Here is a 26,319-nt window from a genome sequence, read left to right as displayed (position 1 = left end):
CCACCACTCCCTGGGTGAAGTAATTACAGCTGAGGTGGTAGCAGAAAAACCTAACTGAACAGTTTATCTGCTAATAGCCTACCAAGTGAAGTACAATCTGATAAAGGTTCGAAATTCATTGCCTAAGGACTTTATGTCTAAAGAGTTGCTTTAGATATATAAAGGATAAAAGAGAGGCAAAAGTGGACATTGGGTTGCTGGAAAATGAGGCTAGGGAAGCAGTAATGGAGAACAAAGAAATGGTGGAGGAAGTGAACAAGTACTTTGTGTCAGTCTTCATGTTGGAAGCCAAGAGTAACATTTTAAAAATTCAAGACAACTTTTTTTTTTGGGGGGGCAGGTGCGGGGAGAGCGTCAGAGGCGAGTGTGGTGGCCATCACCAAGTAGAAGGTGTGAGAAAAACTGTAAGGTCTGAAGGTGGATAAATCTCTTGGACCAGATGGACTACACCCCAGAGTTCTGAAGGAGGTGTCTGAAGAGATAATGAAGTCTTTAGTAGTGATCTTTCAGGAAGGTCCCAAAGGACTGGAACATCACTAATGTAATACCCCCTCCTCCCACCTTATTTAGGAAGGAAGGGACTGAGGCAAAAGATGGGAGATTACAGACCAATTAGCCTTGCCCTTGATTGTTGGTAAGATCCTGGAATCCATTGTGAAGGATGAGATTTCTGAATACTTGGAAGTGTCTGGTAAAATAGGGCAAAGTCAGCATGGCTTCATCAAGGAGAGGTCATACCTGACAAATCTCCTAGAATTCTTTGAGGAAGTAATGAGCAGGTTAGAACAAGGAGAGCCAATGAATATTATCTACTTGAGACTTCCAGAATGCTTTTGACAAGGTACTGCATAGGACGTTGCTGAACTAAAACAAGAGCCCATAGTATTATAGGCAAGGTACTGGCTTGGATACAAGCTTGGCTATCTGGTAGAAGGCAGAGAGTGGGGATAAAAGGGCCCTTCTCAGGATGGTAGCCGGTGACAAATGAAGTTCTGCAAGAGTCAGTGTTGGGACAACAACTTTTCACATTATACATTAATGATCTGAATGAAGGAACTGAGAGCATCCTGGTTAAGTTTGCAGATGATACTAAGATAGGTGGAGGGTCAGTTAGTATTGAGGAAGCAGGAAGGCTGCAGAAGGATTTAGACAGGTCAGGAGAGTGGGCAAACAAGTGGCAGATGAAATATGTGGCAAAGTATGAGGTCATGGTAGGAAGAAATTTGGTAGGAAGAATAGAGGCATGGACTGTTTTCTAAATGGATAGAACATTCAGAAATCTGAAAGGGACTAGGGAGCCCTAGTGCAGGATTCCTTCCAGTTTAACGTGCAGATTGAGATGGCAGTTAAAAAGGCAAATATAACGATGGCATTTATTTCGAGAGGACTAGAATATAAAAGCAGGAATGTACTGCTGAGGCTTTATAAAGCTCTGGCCAGACAACATATAGAATATTGTGAGCAATTTTAAACCCTATACCTCAGGAAGGATGGAGTGGCCAAAGAGGTTCACAAGGATGATCCCAGGATTGAAAGGCTTAACATATGAGGAACGTTTGAGGACTCTGGGCCTATACTCAATGGAGTTTAGAAGGATGAGGGATGATCTATTTGAAACTTACAGAATACTGAAAGGCCTGGATACAATGGATGTTGGGAAGATGTTGTCATTAGCTGGAAGGACTAGGACCCTAGGGCACAGCCTTACAGTAAAGGCAAGACCCTTGAGAATGGAGATGAGGAGAAACTTCATCATCCAGAGAGTGGTAAATCATTATAACAGAAGGCTGTGGAGGCTAGGTCATTGAGTATAATTAAGAATGAGATGGATAGGTTCTTGATTGTTACGGTGATCAAAGGATACAGGAAGAAAGCAGGAGGAATGGGATTGAGAAACTTATCAGTCATGACTAAATGACTCGATGGGCCAAATTGCCTTTGTCTGCTCTTCTGTTTTACAGTCTAAAATTTTCCAGGCATAATCAGCAATCTGGGTATAACAGAGTTGAAGCCTATCATGCATAAACACATGAAGCTTTGGAGAGATACCATCAGCATTTCAAAACATTGACTGAAGCCTACTGTCACAAATACCTACAGGGTAGGGACACAGGATTAGGGTTCTTACTATTGGCTAGCAGAGACTTCCTAAATGATTCATTCACTTGATCTATGGCCATGAGGTTTTAAGTCCATTAAAACTGATTCAGGAAAAATTCTTAAGACAAAATGATAAATTCTCAATATTGTCTATGTTTTGAGAGAGAGATATACAGGAACATGTAAAGTCTCACGAGACCATTTAAAATTTTCATGAGCAAAATAAAAGAAGGTGCAGGAGATGACGTTGTGGGTTTATTGCCTTTAGGTGAACATTTAAAAGCAACACTCAGTACCTGTAAGGTATATGGACCTATATAAGAGTTAGCAAAGTCACTTAGCTCCTTGACCACAGTAATTAAAATGCACAATGTCACATGAATGTGTCAAAATTATATCATGGCCAGGAAGATAAGGAGAAAGAACAGATGTGCCAGGTTTAAGAGTAGTGGAGGATGCCACAGATAATAACAGAGAGGTCAAAGGAGAGACTGATAGTTCACAAAGTGAATCCCCTATCATTGACAGAATGTGGGTCTGGGCTGATAAGTGGCAGATGGAGTTCAACCTGGAAAAGTGTGAAGTGATTCACTTTGGAAGGTCAAGTTTGAATTCAGAATACAGGATTAAAGGCAGGATTCTTGGCAGTGTGGGGGAACAGAGGGATCTTGGGATCCATGTCCATAAGTCCCTCAAAGTTGCCACCCAGGTTGACAGGCTTGTTAATAAGGCATATGGTGTATTGGCTTTCATTAGCAGGGGGATTGAGTTTAAGAGCTGCAAGGTTATGCTGTAGCTCTATAAAGCCCTGGTTAGACCACACTTGGAATACAGGCAAAAGTGAGGACTGCAGATGCTAGAGATCAGAGTCTAGATTAGAGTGGTGCTGGAAATGCACAGCAGGTCAGGCAGCATCCGAGGAGCAGGAAAATCGATGGTTTGGAATTCCTAATGAAGGGCTTTTGCCCGAAATGTTGATTTTCCTGTTCCTCGGATGCTGCCTGACCTACGGTGCTTTTCCAGCACCACTCTAATCTATAGACTTATAATATTGTGTTCAGTTCTAGTTGCCTCATTATAGGAAAGATATGGAAGCTTTCAAGAGGGTGGAGAGGAGATTTACCAGGATGCTGCCTGAACTGGAGGTCATGTCTTCTGAAGAAACGTTGAGGGGGCTAGTGCCTTTCGCACTGGAGTGAAGAAGGATGAGAGGTGACTTGATAGTGGTGTTCAAGATGTTAAGAGGCATAGATATAGTGGATAGCCAGAGACGTTTTCCCACGGCAGAAATGTCTATCACGAGGGGGTATAATTTTAAGATAATTGGAGGAAGGTTTAGAGGAGATGTCAGAGGTAGGTTCTTTACTCAGAGTGGTAGGTGCGTGGATAGTAGAACCAGATACATTAGGGATATTTAAGTGATTCTTAGATGGGCACATGGAAGGCAGTACAATGAAGGATATGTGGGCTAGTCTGATCTTAGAGTAGGATAGAAGGCTGGTACAACATTGAGGGCCAAAGGGCCTGTACTGTTCTATGTTCAACTAGCCAATACAGGAATACTATAGCACTTAGGCACTATATGTAGAGGAAGGACTACAGGAAGATCTACTAAGGTTCCTTGCAGAGTATAAGGAAATTCTGTACAGATACACCTGAACGTACAATGTTAGAAATGCTGTACATGTAGGAAATTCAATACAACAACACCCTTATCAATTAAGGCCCAACAACAAGTTCAGGAGGAAATAAAGGATCAATACTTGCGAGTACATTATTAATTGAACCTAGTCAAAACAACTTAAGTTCACCGATGGTATTAGTTCCACAACCAGATTCTGCATAGACCATCGGAAAATAAATGCAGGAACAAAAACATATTTTTATAAATTCTTTGGTTAGGAGACTGTATCAACAGGTTGATAGTGCCTTATTTCTTTATAAAATTGATCTGTTGAAGGGGTAATGGCAAGTACGACTCACATCAAAAGCTGAAGAAACATCTATTTCAGCATATCGAATGGGTTACATAACTGTTGGATGGAGCCACTTAGGTTTAAAAATGTAAGGACCTATAAATCACGTTGTAGCTGAAGCACCTATGTAGTTTATTTAGGCAATCTTGTACAGTAACACATATGCAAAAAGAAATCACAGGACCTGTTTGAGCAATTGCAGTCAACCAGCTTTGAAATAAATCTTGTCAAAAGCAAATTTGCAAAAGCAAGGGTGACATACCTAGGGACTATTGTAGGGCGAGGGCACATCTAAGGCGGTGATTCAGCACAGCTTTCATTTGAGGATTATCCAGTTGTACCATGGGACTCTGTCACCAGCCCCCTCTCGGTGGGATTCTGTAACCAGCCCCCTCCCAATGGGATTCTGCATCCAGTCCCCTCTCAGTGGGAATATATAACTAGTAAAAAAATTCAATACAGTCTGACGGATCAATCACACTTTGAAATTCTGTTTCCATTCCAGCACACTTCTCACACTCAATATGTCACATTCACTCTCAGGTACCATCAGTAGATGCAATGGTGAATCCATCTCCACATGACACTTTAGTCACTTGTTTTCCTCCAAGCGCACCAACCAACACATTGATACCATCTCTCTTCTTGTAGTCTCCCACTCCAAGTTGTCCATACTTATTGCAGCCAAATGTTAGCAGGCGGCCTCGCTCTGAGTAAATAAAAACAAATTAACATTGAAACTGGTGCAATATCCAATCCTTACTAACCCATGATATAAGGAGTATAATACCCAACCCTTTTCTAACACAAGATATAAAGGCTACACAAATGTAACCCCTGTCATCAATGGATGGGCACAGGGCTTAGGGGGTTTCAGGTTGGGAACAACTGTGTAGAAATAGCAAGGTGTTGGTGAGGAGAGGGCTATGAAGACATAATTAAATACCCCGGGTGCTCTTAAGGCCGTTCTATTACTGACCATGATAACCGACATGAAAGCTGTGCTCCAGAATGATCATACTGTGATACTTGTGTGAGCTTCTGTGACATAAATATGAGACATGGGTCATATAGTACTGAAGAACTCAGTGAACTCTATTACAGCACCTTGTACTTAGAAATGCTCACTACAATCTCAGGTAACTTGTGAGACCAGACTCAAGCTCATCAATTCAAATATACTGTAACACACTTCGCTCAGAGTGTCATGCTGCAAGGGGACAGAGCTCAGTAAGATGGGGACAAGAATGTTATACCAGAAGGTCACAGGCCGTCGCAGAATGGTGACATCATGAGCATGCCCCTTAACCAGATATCATACATCTGCTGAGAGACAGAACTCAACATTGCCCTTTTTCTAAAGAAAAGAGATCCCAAACAGATCATTTACAAAGGCATTATACAGGTATTTAAAAACAAAATGTACTAGTTTAATCATCCAAACCTTGGAATAATACTTTGAAGATTAGATAATTTGTCTTGTTCTGGTGACTGTTTGCCCATCTGGACAGGGTATGTTATTCTTGGTTGCTCTCAGCTTGCAACTTCATTGTTTCGTCGCTGTCACTCAGCATTATCACATAATCATCATCATTAGAAGGTTCTTCCTCACTGTCAGCGTATATTGTCTGTGGTATCACACACTGCTGTAAGCTGGCTTCGGATCCTTCACAACAAGCATACACCTTGGTCAGGATGTCATTCTGGGATCACTGCCTACACTCCTCTAATTATTCATGATGCTGCATGGACCTTCAAGGTCCGGGTATAGTTGGCAGGGAACTCTGAACCAGATGTCAATATGCCCTGACAATTACTGTCACGTGTGGACCATCCAGGCAGCTGCACACATTCAGACTTGAGGGAAGATTGCATATTGTAGAAACCTATGCTGATATCCAGGAATTGTGACTATATTTCTAACGCTCACTGTCATGCACACCTCTTTCGTTCTCTTCTGTCACTGAAGAACAATGTCCCGTATCTTAAAATAGTTAGGGACAACTAGTTGTTAGTTAAGGTTGTTGTGCAAAGTGTAGGTTGTGCTGGGAATGGCAGTCCCTTCTGATTATGCAGCAGCATAATGAGAAAACGTTGCTTTGAGAGTACAGTTGAAGATACACTCCATACACTGTTAGACCGTTTGAGTGTAGGTAGTGGGATGACAACGTGATAGACTCCCCACTTAGCACACATCTTGGAATGGTTCGACAGTGAGCTACAATCCTTTGTCAAAGGCTACCTGCTCCTATATGCTGAATATGTTGAAGAGTGCAGTCATTGCTCCAGTTATTGCGTTGCAAGTTGTCAAACAATGTGAAATTTAGCAAAATAATCCATCACAAGGATATAATTCTCCCAGTTTATTGTGAACAGTTCTGTCAGTATTTTGACCAAGTAATGGAAGGAACATGGTGTGGATGTAGAGGATCCCTCTGCTGCTGGGATTGGTACGTCTGACATGCCTCACATGCATTCATGAATTTCTGGGTATTCTGATTCATCCCTACATGAATACCTTAGCGTAGTGTTTTTGGTATTAGGTCTTGTTTGCCCTTACATGGGGTGGCACGGTGGTTCTGTGGTCAGCACTGCTGCCTTGGGTTAGATTTGGGCAACTGCCTGTGTAGAGTTTGCACATTCTCCCAGTGTCTGTGTGGATTTCCTCCATGTGCTCTGGTTTCCTCCTATAGTCCAAAGATGTGCAGGTAAGGTGAATTGGTCATGCTAAATTACCCATAGTGCTCAGGGATCTGTAGATTAGGTGCATTAGTCAGGGATAAATGTACAGTAACAGGGTAGGGGAATGGGTTTGGGTCAGTGTGAACTTGTTGTGCCTAATGGCCTGTTTCCACACTGTAGGGAGTCTATGATAACTGACCATGATACACCAAGAAGTATGAACTTCCTTCATACCGTCAGGCCATCCTTAGTTAACAGACTTTTGCAACTCACGAAATTGCTCATCTTCAGCAGGTGCCAGATACAACTGTTCCCACTGTCCTGGTGCAAAGTGCGACAGATCCATCTGGAGAATGCCTTCAATCTCATAGCACAGAGCATTCATATATAGAGCAAGAGAAACATGATTGGGTAGTCTGCTTGGTGTGTCTTGATGTAATCATTCTGGTCTCTGGCTTGTATTTCATTTCAAAGTAGTCTTTTTCTTATTCATTCATGTGATATGACACTGGCTGCGCCAGCATTTATTGCCTGTCCTTACTTAGCCATTGAGAAGGTAGTGGTGAGTTGCCTTCTTGAACCACAGCAGTCCATGTGCTCGAGGGTAATTCATAATGCTCTTAGGGAGGGAATTCCAGGATTTTGATCCAACGACAGTAAAGGAGCAGCAACATATTTCCAAGTCAGATGGTGAGTGGCTTGGAGGGGAACTTAATGAGGCTGGTGTTCCCATGTATCTGCTGCCCATGTCCTTCTAGATGGAAGTGGTTGGGTGTTTGGGAGGTACTGTCTATTGAGCTTCGGTGGTGGAGGGAGTGGATGCATGTGGATGTGGTGCCAATCTACCAGGCTGCTTTGTCCTGGATGGTGTTTGCTTCTTGAGTGTTGTTGGAGTTGCATCCATCCAGGCAAGTGGAGAATGTTCCATCTCTGTCCTGACTTGTGCCTTGTAGATGGTGTACAGGCTTTGGCGAGTCAGGAGGAGAATTACTCGCTACAGCATTCCTCGCCTCCGACCTGCCCATGTGGCTACTGCGTTTATGTGGTGAGTCCAGTCGAGTCCATGAACAGTTGTAACCCCCAGATGTTGATAGTGCAGGATTTGATGATGGTAACACCATTGAAAGTTAATGAGCGGTAATTAGATTGTCTCTAATTGGAAATGGCTATTGTCTGGCATTTGTGTGGTGCAAATGTTACCACTTGTCAGCCCAAGCCTGGATATTGTTTGGATCTTGCTGCATTTGACAGTGGACTGCTTCAGTATCTGAGGAATCATGAATGGTGCTGAACACGGTTTGTGATGATTGCACATCTCCACTTTTCACCTTATATAGATAGAAGGTCATTAATGAAGCAGCTGAAGATGGTTGGGCCTAGGATACGACCTTGAGGAACTCCTGTAGAGATCATCTCCAACAATCACAACCCTCTTCCTATGAGGGAGGTCTTACTTCAACCAGCTGAGAGTTTGCCCCTTAATATCCATCAATTCCAATTTTGCTCGGGCTCGTTAATGCCACAGTCAAATGCAGCCTTGATGTCAAGGGCTGTCCCTCTCCCCTCCACTCTGGACTCCAGTTCTTTTGTCCATGTTTGAACCAAGGCTGTAATGAGGTCAGGAGCCGAGTGGCCCTGATGGAACCCAAACTGGGCGTCACTGAGCAGGTTATTGCTGAGCAGGTGCTGCTTGATAGCACTGTTGATGACACCTTCCATCACTTTACTGATGATTGAGAGTAGATTGATGGGGCAGTAATTGGCTGGGTTGGATTTGTCCTGTATTTTATGTACAGGACATGCCTGGGCAATTTTCCACCTTGTCGGGTAGATGTCAGTGTGCAACTGGTGAAGCCTTGTATGAAGTACTTAAACCATGGATTTTGCTTTTAGACTTTAGAAATAGTTTAACTGCTGTGCCTTCACCTCTATATGGAGAAGCAAGCCGAAACTTAGTGCTTTTATTCATTTGTCTTGCAACGGGGCTTATAGTTTGATAAGTCTTAACCTTTAGGTGCAGAGAAAATAACTCTATCTCCTGGCCAGTAAACGTATCGTGGTTGGTTATCTGAATGCTTTATACTTTAGGGTTGTATCATCTTCACGGAGGATTCTTTTATTGCCACCGTGTCTGCATGACCTAAGATGGTGTGATATACTGATATACCTTTATCACTGTGACTTTTATGTTTGCTCCCTTAACAAAAATATGAGATGTGGTTCACATAATATGAAGAATTCAATGAATTCTATTATGACTCCTAGTATTCACAATGGACATTACAATCTCAGGTATGTGTGTATCTGGGCTGAAGCTCAGTGATTCAAATACACTGTTGCACGTTTTCCTCTGCAAGGGGTCAAAGGTCAGTAGGTCACAAGCCATGGTACGGTGATGATATAATCTACTGTGACACATAACACAACAGCAATGATATACTCACCGTCTATAGCTGCTGTGTGGGTCTTGCCAGCAGAAATGGTTTTGATTTTGTAAATGGCCAGCTGCTTGGACAGAGTTAGTGAGGTCATGTAGGGAACTTCCTGATCAGCCTAGGGAGAGAGGATCAAGTTATTTACCCACACCCCCAACACAACAGGCATTGTCTAAGCGTATTACGTCCTCACATACCCCACTTCCCGCCCCAGTGTAGAAACAGTATCAAACACAGCATGCAGAAGTACAGGAACAATTTGTCCCCAGTACTGACACAGCACAACCCCCTACCAAAAATCAACCTGGTCTCAGGTAATCAGAGTCCAACACATTCAAATCCTTCCAATCTTGCCAGTCGTTCTCCAGGAGGTCTAACTCGATTCTTTGGGCCTATTCTCAGGGCGACCAGCCAGATTTCACTAGGGCTGGAGCCTGGCCACTCAACAATGGAGTTGAACAAGGCTTTCAGTCTAAGTGTGATATCGAATCACAGTCCTTTGAATAAAAATATATTAATTTCAGGTTTGACACCTAAAAATCTCAGCTTCTTGAAGCAGAGAGCTCGAGATGTTCACTTTACTTTTGCTGAAGAATTCTTTCCTGACACCCCACCAAATAAGTTGATATAAATGTTCGTGTTTTATTGCTTCATTCTGGACTACCCTTCAAAGAGAAAACAGTTTTTATCCTGTCCTAAAGTTAGCTTATTAACACCTCGATGCGATTACCCAGTAATCTTCAAGCCTGTGGTTTAATTTGGATTGATGTGGGCTGTGATCAGCACTCACTTTGATTGGGTGTTTGCGAAGACCTCGCATATAGTGGTTCAGGCCCAGTTTGTTGTACTCGTTGTTACCACAGGCCAGCACCTTGCCACTCTGGGTCATGAAGAAAGTTCCATCAGAGCCACACTGCACTGACACAATACTCAGGCTCACAGGCAGATCAACCTGAAATCAGCAGGAGAACATACTAACCAGCAATCCTAGTATCAGTGATCAGAAATCTGACAAACAGCAGAAACCCAAGTGTCACTGACCAGAAACACCCTCAGCAAGCACACAACAAACACAAGAGGAGCAAACGCCCTCTCTCATGGGCAGCAGATTTAATGCAGAGTGTTCCAGAAGCTAATCAGCTCATAACCACTCACCCTCCCGCACCCTCCCCACGTCCCCACGCCCTCTCCCTCCCCGCTACCCCACGCCCTCCCCCTCCCCCGCCACCCGCGTCCTAGCTCATCCCGCTATCCCGTGCCTTCGCCCTCCCCCACCCTGCTACCCCATGCCCTCCCCCTCCCCGCTACCCCGCGTCCTCCCCACACCCTCCGTCTCCCCACTACCCCATGCCCTCCCCTCCCCGCTACCCCGCGTCCTCCCCACACCCTTCCCCACCCTGCGCCCTCCGTCTCCCCACTACCCCGTGCCCTCCCCCTCCCCACTACCCTGCACCCTTCCCATCCCACCATCTCTGTACCCAGCACACAAACAGCAGCCTTCTCCTGACCACCTCTTTTCCTCTCACCCACACCTCCCCCCATTATTTTCTGCTTACCACTCACCTGCCACTGCCCCTTCCACTGAGCTGCTCCCAATCCCACCCTGAATCATGTCTTCACCCTCCCCCATTTCCCCTTGGTTTGTGAGGACTCACGCGTTCTGGGTATTTGTAATCCTCCTCTGAATCCAGCCCAAGGCGCCCTGTAACCAACAAACAAGACCGAGGTGAAGAGCACAGAAAGTGACTCCTACTCACCTTGAGAAATCAGTGGAACACAGTTAACCTGAATACTCATTCACAAAGATTAAGCAAATGTTAATCTTTTTCTTGCAAATTCAAACACAAAATCAATGAACTGAAGCTAAACTCCACCAAACTCCTTCACTGCCATCCAGACTAATTAGACCCAGTTCTGGGTGATGCTCCTGAGGAAGGAGAGACTGGTTGGGAGGGAGAGGGGGAGGGGAAGGAGTGCAGATTTACCAGAATTAAAAAAAACACAGAACTGTAGATGTTGGAAATCCGAAACAAAAACCATAACTGCTGGGAAAACCCAGTGAGTCTGGTAGCACCTGTGGAGAGAAAGCAGAGCTAACAGATGCAGAGTTAACATTTCAGAACCAGCGACCCTTCAGACCAGAATGATACTGGGGCTAAAAGATCAAATAATAAGGAGAAACTATACTGAATAGGTTTGCAAATCCCCTAACATTAATCAATTAGTGCACTATATTTGGGGTGTTTAAACCATTAAGCTAGTGAACAGAGGAACTGGAGTGAAAGCATTTCCACTGAGGGCAAGTTCAGGTTAAGAGGGAGATAACATGAGGAGAGTTTAGATCAGAGTGGTGCTGGAAAAGCACAGCAGGTCAGGCAGCATCCGAGGAGCAGGAAAATCAATGTTTCAGACAGGAGCCCTTCATCAGGAATACAGGCAGGAAGCCTCCAGGCTGAGGAGGAGGTAGCAAAGAATACAATATGTGAATGGCGGTGGGGATGGAGGTGATAGGTCAAAGGGGAGGGTAGAGCGGATAGGTGGAAAGGGAGATTGGCAGGTAGGACAGGCCATGAGGACAGTGAAGAGTTTCAGGGCAGAGGAGATGACCTGGGGGTTGCAGTGAGAGAGAGATTCTTGTGGAGAGAGGAGGAGAACTTCTTCAGGGTAGGCATCCTTGCAACAGGATTCGCTGTAAGGTTCAAATCAACTGGGCACAAGTGAGGACTGCAGATACTGGAAACCAGAGTCTAGACTGGAGTGGTGCTGGAAAAGCACAGCAGGTCAGGCAGCTCATACAACAATACAGCACAGAACAGGCCCTTTGATGTTGTGCCGAACTTCTATCCTAGCTTAAGCACCCATCCATGTACCTATCCAATTGCCGCTTAAGGTCACCAATGATTCTGCCTCTACCACTCCCACGGGCAGCGCATTCCATGCCCCCACCACTCTCTGGGTAAAGAACCTACCCTTGACATCTCCCCTATACCATCCACCCTTCACCTTAAATTTATGTCCCCTTGTAACACTCTGTTGTACCCGGGGAAAAAGTTTCTGATTGTCTACTCTATCTATTCCCCTGATCATCTTATAAACCTCTATCAAGTCACCCCTCATCCTTCGCCGTTCCAACGAGAAAAGGCCTAGCACTCTCAACCTATCCTCGTACGACCTATTCTCCATTCCAGGCAACATCCTGATAAATCTCCTCTGCACCCTCTCCAAAGCTTCCACATCTTTCCTAATATGAGGTGACCAGAACTGCACACAGTACTCCAAATGTGGCCTTACCAAGGTCCTGTACAGCTGCAACATCACTTCACGACTCTTGAATTCAATCCCTCTGCTAATGAACGCTAATACACCATAGGCCTTCTTACAAACTCTATCCACCTGAGTGGCAACTTTCAAAGAGCTATGAACATAGACCCCAAGATTCCTCTACTCCACCACCTTACTAAGAACCCTACCATTAACCCTGTATTCCGCATTCTTATTTGTCCTTCCAAAATGGACAACCTCACACTTGGCAGGGTTGAACTCCATCTGCCACTCCTCAGCCCAGCTCTGCATCATATCTAAGTCCCTCTGCAGCCAACAACAGCCCTCCTCACTGTCCACAACTCCACCTATCTTTGTATCATCTGCAAATTTACTGACCCACCCTTCGACTCCCTCATCTAAGTCATTAATAAAAATTACAAACAGCAGAGGACCCAGAACTGATCCCTGCGGAACTCCACTTGTAACTGGACTCCATGCTGAATATTTACCATCTACCACCACTCTCTGACTTCGACCGGTTAGCTAGTTTTCTATCCAACTGGCCAAATTTCCCTCTATCCCATGCCTCCTGACTTTTCCGAATAAGCCTACCATGGGGAACCTTATCAAATGCCTTACTAAAATCCATGTATACTACATCCACTGCTCTACCCTCATCCACAAGCTTGGTCACCTCCTCAAAGAATTCAATAAGACTTGTAAGGCAAGACCTACCCCTCACAAATCCGTGCTGGCTGTCCCTAATCAAGCAGTGTCTTTCCAGATACTCATAAATCCTATCCCTCAGTTCCCTTTCCATTACTTTGCCTACCACCGAAGTAAGACTAACTGGCCTGTAATTCCTGGGGTTATCCCTATTCCCTTTTTTGAACAGGGGCACAACATTCGCCACTCTCCAGTCCCCTGGTACCACCCCCGTTGACAGTGAAGACGAAAAGACCATTGCCAACGGTTCTGCAATTTCCTCTCTTGCTTCCCACATAATCCTAGGATATATTCCGTCAGGCCCGGGGGACTTGTCTATCCTCAAGTTTTTCAAAATGCCCAACACAACTTCCTTCCTAACAAGTATCTCCTCTAGCTTACCAGTCCGTTTCATACTCTCCTCTTCAACAATACGGACCCTCTCATTTGTAAATACTGAAGAAAAGTACTCATTCAAGACCTCTCCTATCTCTTCCGACTCAATACACAGTCTCCCACTACTGTCCTTGATCGGACCTACCCTCGTTCTCGTCATTCTCATGTTTCTCAAAAATGCATAAAATGCCTTGGGGTTATCCTTGATCCTACCCGCCAAAGATTTTTCATGGCCTCTCTTAGCTCTCCTAATCCCTTTCTTCAGCTCTCTCCTGGCTATCCTGTAGCCCTCCAGCGCTCTGTCTGAACCTTGTTTCCTCAACCTTATGTAAGCCTCCTTCTTCCTCTTTACAAGACATTCAGCCTCCCTCGTCAACCAAGGTTCCCCCACACGACCATCCCTTTCCTGCCTGATTTAGAGTGGTACTTCTTGATAGGAGCATACCTTGTCACAGACGCCTAACTCGGCTGGATTTGTTTTTCCCACCTGATGGATAGCTCAAGGCCTGTAGGACTGATCAGTCAAGTGTACACAGACTGTCAGTTAACTTTTCTTCCTTATGAGTTATTGTCTTTCACAGTTATCTGTCTAATTAAGAACATGCAATGTTTTTGTGAACTTTTGTATAAAGGAAGCCACTCTGTATCAGTACGTCAGAGTAGCCTGCTGGGACTCTTGAAGGTACCCTGGTACCCTAATCTCCTAGGTTATTAGAACCTAGTTAGTTTAGCTTATAGGTATCAATGTTATGTTGTAACAGTGATGCTATTAATGAATAAAGGGGATGACTAAAATTAAACTAAACTGTCTGTAAGAGGTTTTTATTCCAGACTTCCAAAGAGTATGACCTCTGGGACGAACCAAGAGAGGGGCTTTCCAAGGGAATACCTGAGCTGTCTCAAATCTGTACATAAACAAACCCACAATCCCAGTCTCTGTTCTCTATTACAAAATCCCTCATTGAGTACTTACCATGCTCCCCGCAGCCCCACGAGAACACCTCTTTATTGCGTGTTAATGCAACAACATGATTATCACCACAGGATACGTGTTCAACAGCATGATCGAGGGAGAACTCCACCAGCACTGGCTCCAGGACCTCCTGTCCATACTGACCATCACAGCCGATACAGCCATAATAATCAGAACCAAATGTATACAGGTGACCCTCATCTACAGGGAAAACACAAGGGTCAGGACAGGCACCACGGCTATGGAGAGACTCCATAAAACCTAATGTCAAGTAAAACTCCCTGTACTCCTCGACACAATCTACATCAGACACCCCGAGTCAGGAATAGCACAAAATTAGATAACAGAATAAAGATCCCTCTATTCTTTTAAACTGGAAGTAAAGCTTCCTTTACACTGTCCATATCAAACATCCCAGGTCAGTGACAGCACAGGGTTCGATACAGATTAAAGCGCCTTCTGCTCTTTTAAAATGAAAGTAAAACAAACTCTACACCACCCACTGCACAACAGTACGAGCTTGGGTACAGAGGAAAGGTGTCGACTGTTTTAGCTCAAAAGTACAACTTCCATTCTCTGTCCCATCAAATGCTCCAGGGACAGGGATAGTATGAGTTAGATACACAGTACAGTTGCCTCTGGACTGTCCCCCACTAAACACTCCCATGAAAGGTACAGTATAACAGTTATGTACAGAGTAAAGCACCCTTTACTCTTTTAAACTGAAAGTAAAGTGCCCTTGACACTGTCCCTGTCAAACACTCCCACAGCTTACAGCACAGGGTTGGTGACAGAGTAAAGTTCCATTTATACTGATGACCACACAGGAGTCTCTGAATTGAGATAACTGCGTTGTAGTGAACATGATAGATAGGAAAGTAGAAATTACAAGGAAGCTACAAAGGGATACAGGCAGATTAAGTGAGTTGACAAAGATCTGGCAAATGGAACATAATGCAGGAAAATGTGATCTTTTCTCCTTTGGCAGGAAGGTTAGATGTTGATTATATTTTCTAAATGGTGAAGAACGTGGAACTGGGTCAGAGAAGGAACTGCACCTCCACGTGAACAAATCACAAAAGGTTAGTATGCAGAGAAAGCAAATAACTGGGAAAGCCAAGAGAATTTTGTTATTGGTTGAAGTGAATTGTATAACCTTGCTATTTTTGTATTCATCAGTTATAAAAGGCACTAGTAAGACCTTGCATGGAGCAGGGTGTACAGAATTGATCAACATTTCTCACATGGATCGTGGGTGTCACCAGCAGGCTAGCCTTTATTATCCAGTTGCCCTTGAGAAGGTGGGGGTGAGTTGTCTTCTCAAACCACTCCAGTCCCTGCTCTGTAGGTTGACCTACAATCCCCTTAGGGAGGGAATTCCAGGATTTTGACACATTGAGAGTGAAGGAACAGCGATATATTTCCAAGTTAGGATGGCGACGGCTTGGAGAGGGACTTGCAGGTGGTGGCGTTCCCATGTATCTGCTGCCCTTGTCCTAGATAGAAGTGATTATGGATTTGGAAGGTGCTGTCTAAAGATCTTTGGTGAATACCTGCAGTGCATCTTGTGGATAATACAGTGCTGCTAGTGAGCGTCGGTGGGAAGGAATGTGGATGTGATGCCAACCAAGCAGCTGCTTTGTCCTGGATGGTGTGGAGCTTCTTGGGTGTTGTTGGAGCTGCACTCATCTAGGGCAAGTGGGGAGTATTCTATCACATTCCCAACTTGTACCTTGTAGATGGTGAACAGACTTTGGGGAGTCAGGTGGTGAGTTACTGGCTACAGTCTTCCTTGCTTCTGACCTACTCTCATAGCCACTATGTTTATATGGCTAGACCAGTTCAGTTTCAGGTCAATAATAATCCTAAGATATTGATGGTGGGGTATTCAGTGATGGTCTCAAGGGGTGGTGATTAGATAGTCTCTTACTGGAAATGCTCAATGCCTGGCATTTGTGTGACGCAAATGTTACTTGCCACGTGTCAGCCCAAGCCTGGATATTGTCCAGATCTTGTTACATATGAATATGCACTGCTTCAGCATCTGAGGAATTATGAATGGTGCTGAACATTGGCAAAAATCCCCACTTCTGACTTTACGTTGGAGGGAAAATCATTGATGAAGCAACTGAAGACGGGTGGGCCTAGGGCACTCCCCTGAGGAACTCCTGCAGAGATGTCCAGGAGCTGAGATGACTGACCTCCAACAACCACAACCATCTTCCTATGTGTCAGGTCTGACTCCAATCAGCAGAGAGTTTGCCCTCTGATTCCCATTGATTCCAGTTTTACCAGGGCTCCTTGATACCACAGTCGGTGTAATGCAGCTTTGATATCAAGGGCTGTCACTCCCCTCCCCTCTGGACTCCAGCCCTTTTGTCCATGTTTGAACCAAGGCTGTAATGAGGTCAGGAGCTGAGTGGCCCTGGGGGAACCCAAACTGGGGGTCACTGAGCAGGTTATTGCTGAGCAGGTGCTGCTTGATCGCGCTGTTGATGACACCTTCCATCACTTTACTGATGATGAAGAGTAGATTGGTGGGGTGGGAATTAGCTTTTTTTTTAGATTAGATTAGATTACTTACAGTGTGGAAACAGGCCCTTCGGCCCAACAAGTCCACACCGACCCACCGAAGCGTAACCCACCCAGACCCATTTCCCCTACACTATGGGCAATTTAGCATGGCCAATTTGCCTAACCTGCACATTTTTTGGACTGTGGGAGGAAACCAGAGCACCCGGAGGAAAACCACGCAGACACGGGGAGAACGTGCAAACTCCACACAGTCAGTCGCCTGAGGCGGGAATAGAACCCGGGTCTCTGGCGCTGTGAGGCAACAGTGCTAACCACTGTGCCACCGTGCCGCTGTGTTGGATTTGTTGTGTGTCTTATGTACAGGATATACCTGGGCATAGGGTGTAAATGCATTCGAGGTAGTTGAGGTAATGTTTATCACACTAATACTTAGAATGACAGAATGGTCTTAAAACGAAAAGTTGGACAGTTGAGGTTTCTATCTGCAGGTGTTGAGAAGGTTAAATGGCTGGATTGAAACATATCAGATCCTGAAGGGTCTGACAAGGTGGGTGTGGAGAGGATTTTATTTTGGTGGGAGAATCTAGAACTAAAGGACCACTTTGATTAGGGTTTGCCTATTTAAAGCAGAGATGAATTGAGTTTTGTTTTCTCTGTCAGATGGCTGAGTCTTTGGAATTGTTCCTGACTGATTATAAATCAGAGAAGGATAGATTTAGATTAGATTAGATTCCCTCCAGTGTGGAAACAGGCCCTTCGGCCCAACAACTCCACAGTGACCCTCCAAACAGCAACCCACCCATTCCCCTACATTTACCCCTACACCTAACACTACGGGCAATGTAGTATGACCAATTCACCGAACCTGCACATTTTTGGACTGTGGGAGGAAACCGGAGCACCCGGAGGAAACCCACGCAGACACGGGGAGAATGTGCAAACTCCACTCAGTCAGTCGCCTGAGGTGGGATTCTTGATTAACAAGGAGTTGAAAGACGATCAGGGTGGGTGGGACTAGTATTTGAGGTTACATCAGATCAGCCACAATCTTGTTTAATGGCAGAACAGTTTTGAGCTGAATAGCCAACTGCTGCTCTTTGGTTGAAAATGATTGAGTGAGGATCCTGTAGATCCTGATCCTCCTTGCTGCCCACTCACCGGTAACACAGGCAGTAAATTCATCCCCACAGGCTGCCTGGTGGATGGCCTTCCCCTGCAGCTTCTCCACCCACTTGGGCTGACGATAGGAGGCCCGATCACCATGGCCCAGTTGGCCTACCATCTTTGTCCCGCCCTGAACATTCTGAATAAATAAGAACACGGACTTGTTTTGGCACAGCACAAAATCTCAGTGCAATTCGCAATCAATAAGGTAGACATAAAGAGCAAGCTGCTTCATGTATCAAACAGAGTCAGCAATCTGTACACAGCAAAATCTCACTGACAGCTCTGCAACAACTCCCACATAATGTCAGTGATGTCTGTCTTTCTCTTTCCCCACTTCTCCCTACCTCTCTCTGCCCTCATCTCTCTCTCTGTTTCCCCCATCTCTCATCCCCTGAGCCAACACCTTCCCTCTCTCCCCTCCCTTCTGTTGCTCATTTTCACCAATCTCTATCCTCTGATCTCTCTAGCTCTCCACTTTATGTGTGTCCCTCTCTCTTTCCATCTCATTGTCTCTCTCTCTTCCTTTCTCTGTACAGGTCTCACGCTCACTGTCTCTCTCTATCTAAACCAGTCTGCCTGTATGACTCCCTCTATCCCACTTTTCTGTCTGTCTATTTCTTTATTCCAGTCCGTCTGTCTGTCTCTTTCTCTGTTCCAATTTGTCTGTAGCGTCTGCCTCCCGCTATTCCTGTCTATCCATTGCTGGATGCATGTTTGCTCGCTGAGCTGGAAGGTTCATTTCCAGACGTTTCGTCACCCTTCTAGGTAACATCTTTAGTGGCTCTGATCTAAACTCTGGTTTCCAGCATCTGCAGTCCTCACTTTTGCCTAACATCTTCAGTGGGCCTCAGGCAAAGCATTGTACATGATTCCTGCTTTCTATTTATATGTGTGGGTTACTCAGACCTCTTGGCATCATGGTAGCCCACAAACCCACCCTCACACTAAAACAGCAGCTAATGAACATGAAAGACCCTGTGCTGACGAGCAAAACTAATGTCATTTACAAAATACTGTGCAAGAACTGTAACAAACACTACATTGAACAAACAGGCAGAAAACTAGCCACCAGGATACATGAACATCAACTAGCCAGAAAACAACATGACCCTCTCTCACTAGTATCCTCACATACAGATGAGGAAGGACACCACTTCGACTGGGACAACACATCCATCCGAGGACAAGCCAAACAGAGACATGTACAAGAATTCTTAGAAGCATGGCATTCCAACCAAAACTCTATCAACAAACACATCGTGTTGGACCCCATCTACCACCCCGAGTAAAAGAACAGGAAATGACATCACCACAAGAAATGACATCACCACAAGAAATGACATCACCAACCCAAAGAAACCCAAACATATAAATAGAAAGCAGGAATCAAGTACAATGCTTCGCCTGAGGCCCACTGAAGACGTTACCTAGTAGGGTGCCGAAACGTCTGGAAATGAACCTTCCAGCTCAGTGAGCAAACCAATATCCATTGCTCTATCCCAGTCTGTTTATATGTTCCTCTATCCCAGTCTGTTTATGTGTCCCTCTATCCCAGTGTATATGTCCCTCTATCCCAGTGTATATGTCCCTCTATCCCAGTCTGTTTGCCAGTCTCTGCACCCCATTCTTTCTCTCTCCCTATCTCAGTGCTTGACTGTTGAATGGACCTGCGTCCACCACACACACTGTACATTCCAGACCCTAACCACTTGCTGTGTTTGCAGAAAAGTCTCCCATTATATGCTTTTTTAATGATCGCCTTAAAAGATGTGCCCTCTGGGTCGAAGTTCTTCAACCCACAGGAACATTTTCACTCTGTCCAGATCCAACCTGATTTTGAAGACACTTTCTCCTCTCCTCTCCCTCCCACTATGGTACTCACCGCCCAGGTGTATAGCTCCTTTTCCACTGATATCACAGCGAAGTGTGTGTTGCTGGCACAGACCTGCTGTGCACTGCGTCCACCCTTGAATAGGTCCAGTTTCTGTGGCGTGGCTTTTCCACCGCCCCAGTAATAAACATCGCTGAACTGACTAGTCACCACTGCAATGGGAGGGTCCGTAGGTGTATTCAATCTGAGCAAAAGACACAGACAACAATCAGACTGAATATAACAACTGGAACTCAATAAGACAATGCTTCCAGCATCTCTGCACACCCACACTGTCTCATCCCAGCCAAAGGTACCTGACCCCAACCCTACATAACCTGAAGCCTACCCTTTCAATTGTGATGCACATTCTGAATGAATGCTCACTGATGTTAGCCCAGAACCCAAATCTTACCTCCAGATCCCAACCTAGAAACACTGCTCAATGACTCCACCAATGAATCAATGCTGCCAAACAGTGGATATAGAATGGAAACAGCACAGGAAATGGCCATTCAACCCATGGTGTCTGTGCTGGCTCTCCGAAGGAACAACTGTCAGACAGTTATCTTACCTCATCTCCGCAACACATTCCCCTCTCTCAATTTGCATTCCAGTTTTTGCTCCCAAAGTGGATAACCTTAAAGTCATCCACATTAAACTGTATCTGCCATACATTCGCCTACTCAACCTGTCCAAACCCCACACAGCTCTATGTCATCTATAAATGTTGAGATACTGCATTCAATTTCCTCACCTCAGCCATTAATATATCTTGTGAACAGCTGCATTCCAAGCATTGATTCCTGTAATACCTTACCACATCAACTACTCCCCAAAGTATAAGGACTGTTCTACAGTCTGCAGAATCTTGGAAGAAAATGACCAATGCATCCAGTATTTCTCGGGCCACTTCCTTAAGCATTTGGAATGTAGAATATCAGGCCCTCGGGAATTATCTGCTGTCCTTAACACCATTTCCTTCCTAATACTAACTTCCTTCAGTTCCTCCCTCTCATGATACTGTCTGTTCCCCAACATTTCTGGGAAGCTATTTGTGTCCTCCTTTGTGTACAGAGAACTAAAGCATGTCTTTAGCTGGTGGGCAAATTATGTGTTCCCCATTAGAATTTCTTCTTCGTTCCTCTATTCTGCCTGCTGAAGCATATAACCTCACATTATATTTAACTGTCAATTTTTTTTTGACCACTCATTTAACCTGTCTGTGTCCTTCTGCATCTTATGTCCATACTACTTGCCTTCTTATGGAGCTTTGGACCATATATAAACTCGGCTATAACACATTCATTTTCCTTATCCAAGTCATGGATAAATAGAGCAAATGATTGCGTCCTTGCTGCATTCCACTACTTACAGGTTTGCCATCCTGAAAATGCCTCTTTTATGCCAAATATCTGTCTTTTATTAGTTAGCTCATCTTCTGTTACTTAGCTCATCTTCTATCAGTTAGCTAATCTTGTCAGTTAGCTCATCTTCGATTAGTTAGCTAATCTTTTGTCAGTTAGCTAATCTTCTGTCAATGCTGATAAACTACCTCCAACACCATGGGCTCTGGTTATGTAGCCCAATGTATGGTACCTTATCAGTTGTCTTTTGATCAAAAGGCCACAAGACCATAAGCTGTTGGATGAGATGCTGGAGCAGAGGTAAGTCACTCAGCCATCCAGTCTGCTCCACTATTCAATACAATCATGGCTGATCTGAATATCTTCAGGTCTACTTGCTTACCTTTTCCCATAACCCATGATTCCCTTATTGATTAAAAATCTGTGTGCAGCAATCTTAAATATACTTAGGGAACCACTAAGCTCTTAATCTCATTGCAGCCTTGATGCAAACAGTGAGAAGAACTGAATTCCAGAGGTGAGGTGAGGTGAGGTGAGAGTGACTGCTCTTGACATCAAGGCAGCATTTAACCAAGAGTGACATCAAGGAGCTCGAACAAACACTGAGTCTATTGGAATTTGGGGAAATTCTTTGCTGGTTGGAGTCTTACTGAAAACAAATTAAGATGGTTTCTTGGTTCTTGGCAATCAGTTATCTCAGCTGCAGGGCACCTCATATGGTCATAATTGAGGATATTCGCTGATGATTACACAATAGAACATAGAACATAGAAGAATACAGCGCAGTACAGGCCCTTCAGCCCTCGATGTTGCGCCGATCAAAGCCCACCTAACCTACACGAACCCACTATCCTCCATATACCTATCCAATGCCCGCTTAAATACCCATAAAGAGGGAGAGTCCACCACTGCTACTGGCAGGGCATTCCATGAACTTACGACTCGCTGAGTGAAGAACCTACCCCTAACATCAGTCCTATATCTACCCCCCCTTAATTTAAAGCTATGCCCCCTTGTAATAGCTGACTCCATACGTGGAAAAAGGTTCTCACTGTCAACCCGATCTAACCCCCTAATCATCTTGTACACCTCTATCAAATCACCCCTAAACCTTCTTTTCTCCAATGAAAACAACCCCAAGTGCCTCAGCCTTTCCTCATAGGATTTTCCTACCATACCAGGCAACATCCTGGTAAACTTCCTCTGCACCCGTTCCAGTGCCTCCACATCCTTCCTATAGTATGGCGACCAAAACTGCACACAATATTCCAGATGCGGCCGCACCAGAGTCTTATACAACTGCAGCATGACCTCAGGACTCCGGAACTCAATTCCTCTACCAATAAAAGCCAGTACGCCATATGCCTTCTTCACTGCACTATTTACCTGGGTGGCAACTTTCAGAGATCTGTGTACATGGACACCAAGATCCCTCTGCTCTTCCACACTACCAAGTAGTCTACCATTAGCCCAGTAATCCATCTTTTTTTACTCTTACCAAAGTGAATCACTTCACACTTAGCTACATTGAACTCCATTTGCCACCTTTCTGCCCAGCTCTGCAGCTTCTCTATATCCCGCTGTAACCTGCCATATCCTTCCTCACTGTCTACAACTCCTCCGACTTTCGTATCATCCGCAAACTTGCTCACCCAACCTTCTAACCCTTCCTCCAGGTCATTTATAAAAATGACAAACAGCAATGGTCCCAAAACAGATCCTTGCGGAACACCGCTAGTGACGGCACTCCAAGATGAACCTTTGCCATCAACTACTACCCTCTGTCTTCTTCCAGAGAGCCAATTCCTAATCCAAACCTCCAACTCACCCTCAATGCCATATCTCTGTATTTTCTGCAGTAGCCTACCATGGGGGACCTTATCAAACGCCTTACTAAAATCCATATATACCACATCTACCGCTTTCCCCTCATCTACCTCCTTAGTCACCTTCTCAAAGAATTCAATAAGGTTTGTGAGGCACGACCTGCCCTTCACAAAACCATGCTGACTATCCTTGATCACATCATTCTTATCCAGATGTGCATAAATCCTATCCCTTACAATTCTCTCTAAGACTTTGCCCACAACAGAAGTGAGACTCACTGGCCTATAGTTACTAGGATTATCCCTACTCCCCTTCTTGAACAAGGGAACCACGTTTGCTAGCCTCCAGTCCTCTGGCACTACTCCTGTCGACAAAGAGGACACAAAAATCAAGGCCAATGGCTCTGCAATCTCCTCCCTTGCTTCCCAGAGAATCCTAGGATAAATGCCATCAGGCCCAGGGGACTTATCTATTTTCACCCTTGCCAGAATTTCCAACACCTCTTCTCTACATATCTCAAAGCCATCCATTCTACTTATTCGTGCCTCAGTATTTATATCGACAACAATGTCCTGTTCCTGAGTGAATACTGACGAAAAGTATTCATTCAGCGCCTCCACACGCAACTTCCCATTACTATCCTTGATTGGACCTATTCCTTCCCTAGTCATTCTTTTATTCCTAACATACCTATAGAAAGCCTTAGGGTTTTCCCTAATCCTACCAACTAAGGACCTTTCATGTCCCCTCCTTGCTGCTCTTAGCTCTCTCTTCAGGTCCTTCCGGGCTACCTTATAACTCTCAATTGCCCCTATTGAACCTTCACGCCTCATCTTTACAAAGGCCGCCCTCTTCCATTTAACCAGGGATTCCAACTCCTTATTAAACCACGGCTCCCTCACACGACCCTTTCCTCCCTGCCTGATAGGTACGTACTTATCAAGGACACTCAATAGTTGCTCCTTGAACAAGTTCCACATATCAATTACGCTCTTGCCTTGGAATCTACTTTTCCAATCCACACATCCTAAGTCATGCCTCAACGCATCATAATTTCCCTGCCCCCAGCTATAACTCTTGCCCTGAAGTACACACTTATCCCTCTCCATCACTAGAGTAAAAATCACCGAATTGTGGTCACTGTCCCCAAAGTGCTCACCTACCTCTAGTTCTAATACCTGGCCTGGTTCGTTACCCAGAACCAAATCCAGTATGGCCTCACCTCTTGTTGGCTTATCTACATATTGGGTCAGGAAAGTCTCCTGCACACATTGCACAAACACTGACCCATCTAACGAACTTGAGCTATAGCTTTCCCAATCAATATCAGGAAAGTTAAAGTCTCCCATAACAATCACCCTATTACTGTCACTCTTCTCCTGAATCATCTTCGCAATCCTTTCTTCAACGATTCTAGGACTATTAGGAGGCCTGTAAAAGACTCCTAACAGGGTGACCTCACCTCTCCTATTCCTAACCTCAACCCAAACTACCTCAGATGGCAAATCTTCGTCCATCTTCCTTTCCACCACTGTAATACTATCTTTGACAAGCAAAGCCACACCCCCCCCTCTTTTGCCCCCACCTCTGACCCTACTAAAACATTTAAACCCTGGAACCTGCAACAGCCAATCCTGTCCCTGATCTAGCCATGTCTCCGTAATAGCCACAACATCAAAGTCCCAGGTACCAACCCACGCTGCGAGTTCACCTACCTTATTTCGTATACTTCTGGCATTAAAGTACACACACTTCAAGCCACTCTTCTGTTTACAGGCACCCTCCTTTAAGATTGATGCCATATTCCTAACCTCCCTACACTCCAGGTCCTGCACCCTAAAGCTACAGTCTGGGTTCCCATGCCCCTGCAGAGTTAGTTTAAACCCCCCCCAATATTCAGTACCATTCACAACCTCACAGAAATTAAACAGTTGATGTCCAAATACAGCAAGATCTGGTCAATAGCCAGGTTTGGACTGATAGGCAAGAAGCAATATTTGCGCCACACAAGGTGATCATCTCCAAGAAGAGAGAATCCAAATATTGCCTCTTGCCGAGCAAAGACACGATCATCACTAAATCCCCCACTCTCAACACCTTCGAGGGGTTACCGTTCAATAGAAACCAAACTGGCCCTATTAATACTGTGTCCTGATCTGACCGAGACTGAAAGAGTGCACTGCTGTTGTAATCCCATACACAGCTGTTCACAACATCAAATAAAAATTCTATTCCCAGTTACTGGAGTGAGCAATTAAATACTTATGAGGTTTTCAACAGAAAGATCTATCAACCAGGTTTTTCAATAAACACAATTATTGATTTATCAAAACAAAACTCAGTTAATGTAGTTGCAATAATTGATTAATATACACAATGTGATGTAGAAATAAAATGGCGTATCTCTGTAAATATCACAAAAACACACACACACAAAGACAAATGCACTATTCATGAAAAAAGGGGAAAAAAGTTTTCTGCACAGATATTGGTTTTCAGAAGAAAAGTCTTGAGCGAATGGGTTATTTTTGAAGGCAAATGGATAAAGAATAGAATGTTCCAGAATCTATTGCTCTGATGTTCTGGCACATGTGGTCAAATCACTAATCACACACGGTTGTCTTTGAACTCTTGTCAACACAGCTTGCTCAGGAAATATTTTAATCACTCTTTCAAAAGAACAAACAGGTTTCACCCTGGACTGATACAGAGGCTTTTCTTATGAGAAATGCAAGGGGTAAGCTGGCCAGTTTGTCCTTAGCAGGCTTTCCTCCAATTCAGCTGGTTCTAAGCAAGCTTCTATCCAACGCAACCAGATAAAATAAGTGCCTCTCCAACCCAGTGACAGTTCAAACAGGCCCAGCAGATGTCTATAGCAAAGCAAGCAGTTAGTACCAGACAGGTGATTTTAAAGACAACTTGGCAAAAGTTATGTACACTGTATCCATTGCCTTTTGGAAATCCATGTACACCACACCATCAGTATTACCCTTGTCAGCTCTCTCCATTACGTCTTCAAAAA

The 26,319-nt window shown here is 44.6% G+C and overlaps 1 protein-coding gene across 1 annotated transcript in view; it reads right to left on the bottom strand.

Annotated features, from left to right (window-relative positions):
- nek9 (NIMA related kinase 9) overlaps positions 1–26,319 on the bottom strand; it is an 80,576-nt gene that overhangs the window by 18,625 nt on the left and 35,632 nt on the right. The window contains 7 exon segments of the mRNA XM_072567964.1: positions 4,624–4,785; positions 9,203–9,311; positions 9,984–10,145; positions 10,849–10,895; positions 14,532–14,732; positions 18,225–18,369; positions 20,116–20,308. Coding sequence (XP_072424065.1) covers positions 4,624–4,785; positions 9,203–9,311; positions 9,984–10,145; positions 10,849–10,895; positions 14,532–14,732; positions 18,225–18,369; positions 20,116–20,308 — 1,019 coding nt within the window.

This window comes from Chiloscyllium punctatum, chromosome 4 (genome assembly GCF_047496795.1).
Source record: "Chiloscyllium punctatum isolate Juve2018m chromosome 4, sChiPun1.3, whole genome shotgun sequence".
In the NCBI taxonomy this organism is placed as follows: domain Eukaryota; kingdom Metazoa; phylum Chordata; class Chondrichthyes; order Orectolobiformes; family Hemiscylliidae; genus Chiloscyllium; species Chiloscyllium punctatum.
The sequence above is the reverse complement of the archived record's forward strand: the minus strand, read 5'-3'. Positions and strand labels throughout refer to the sequence as shown.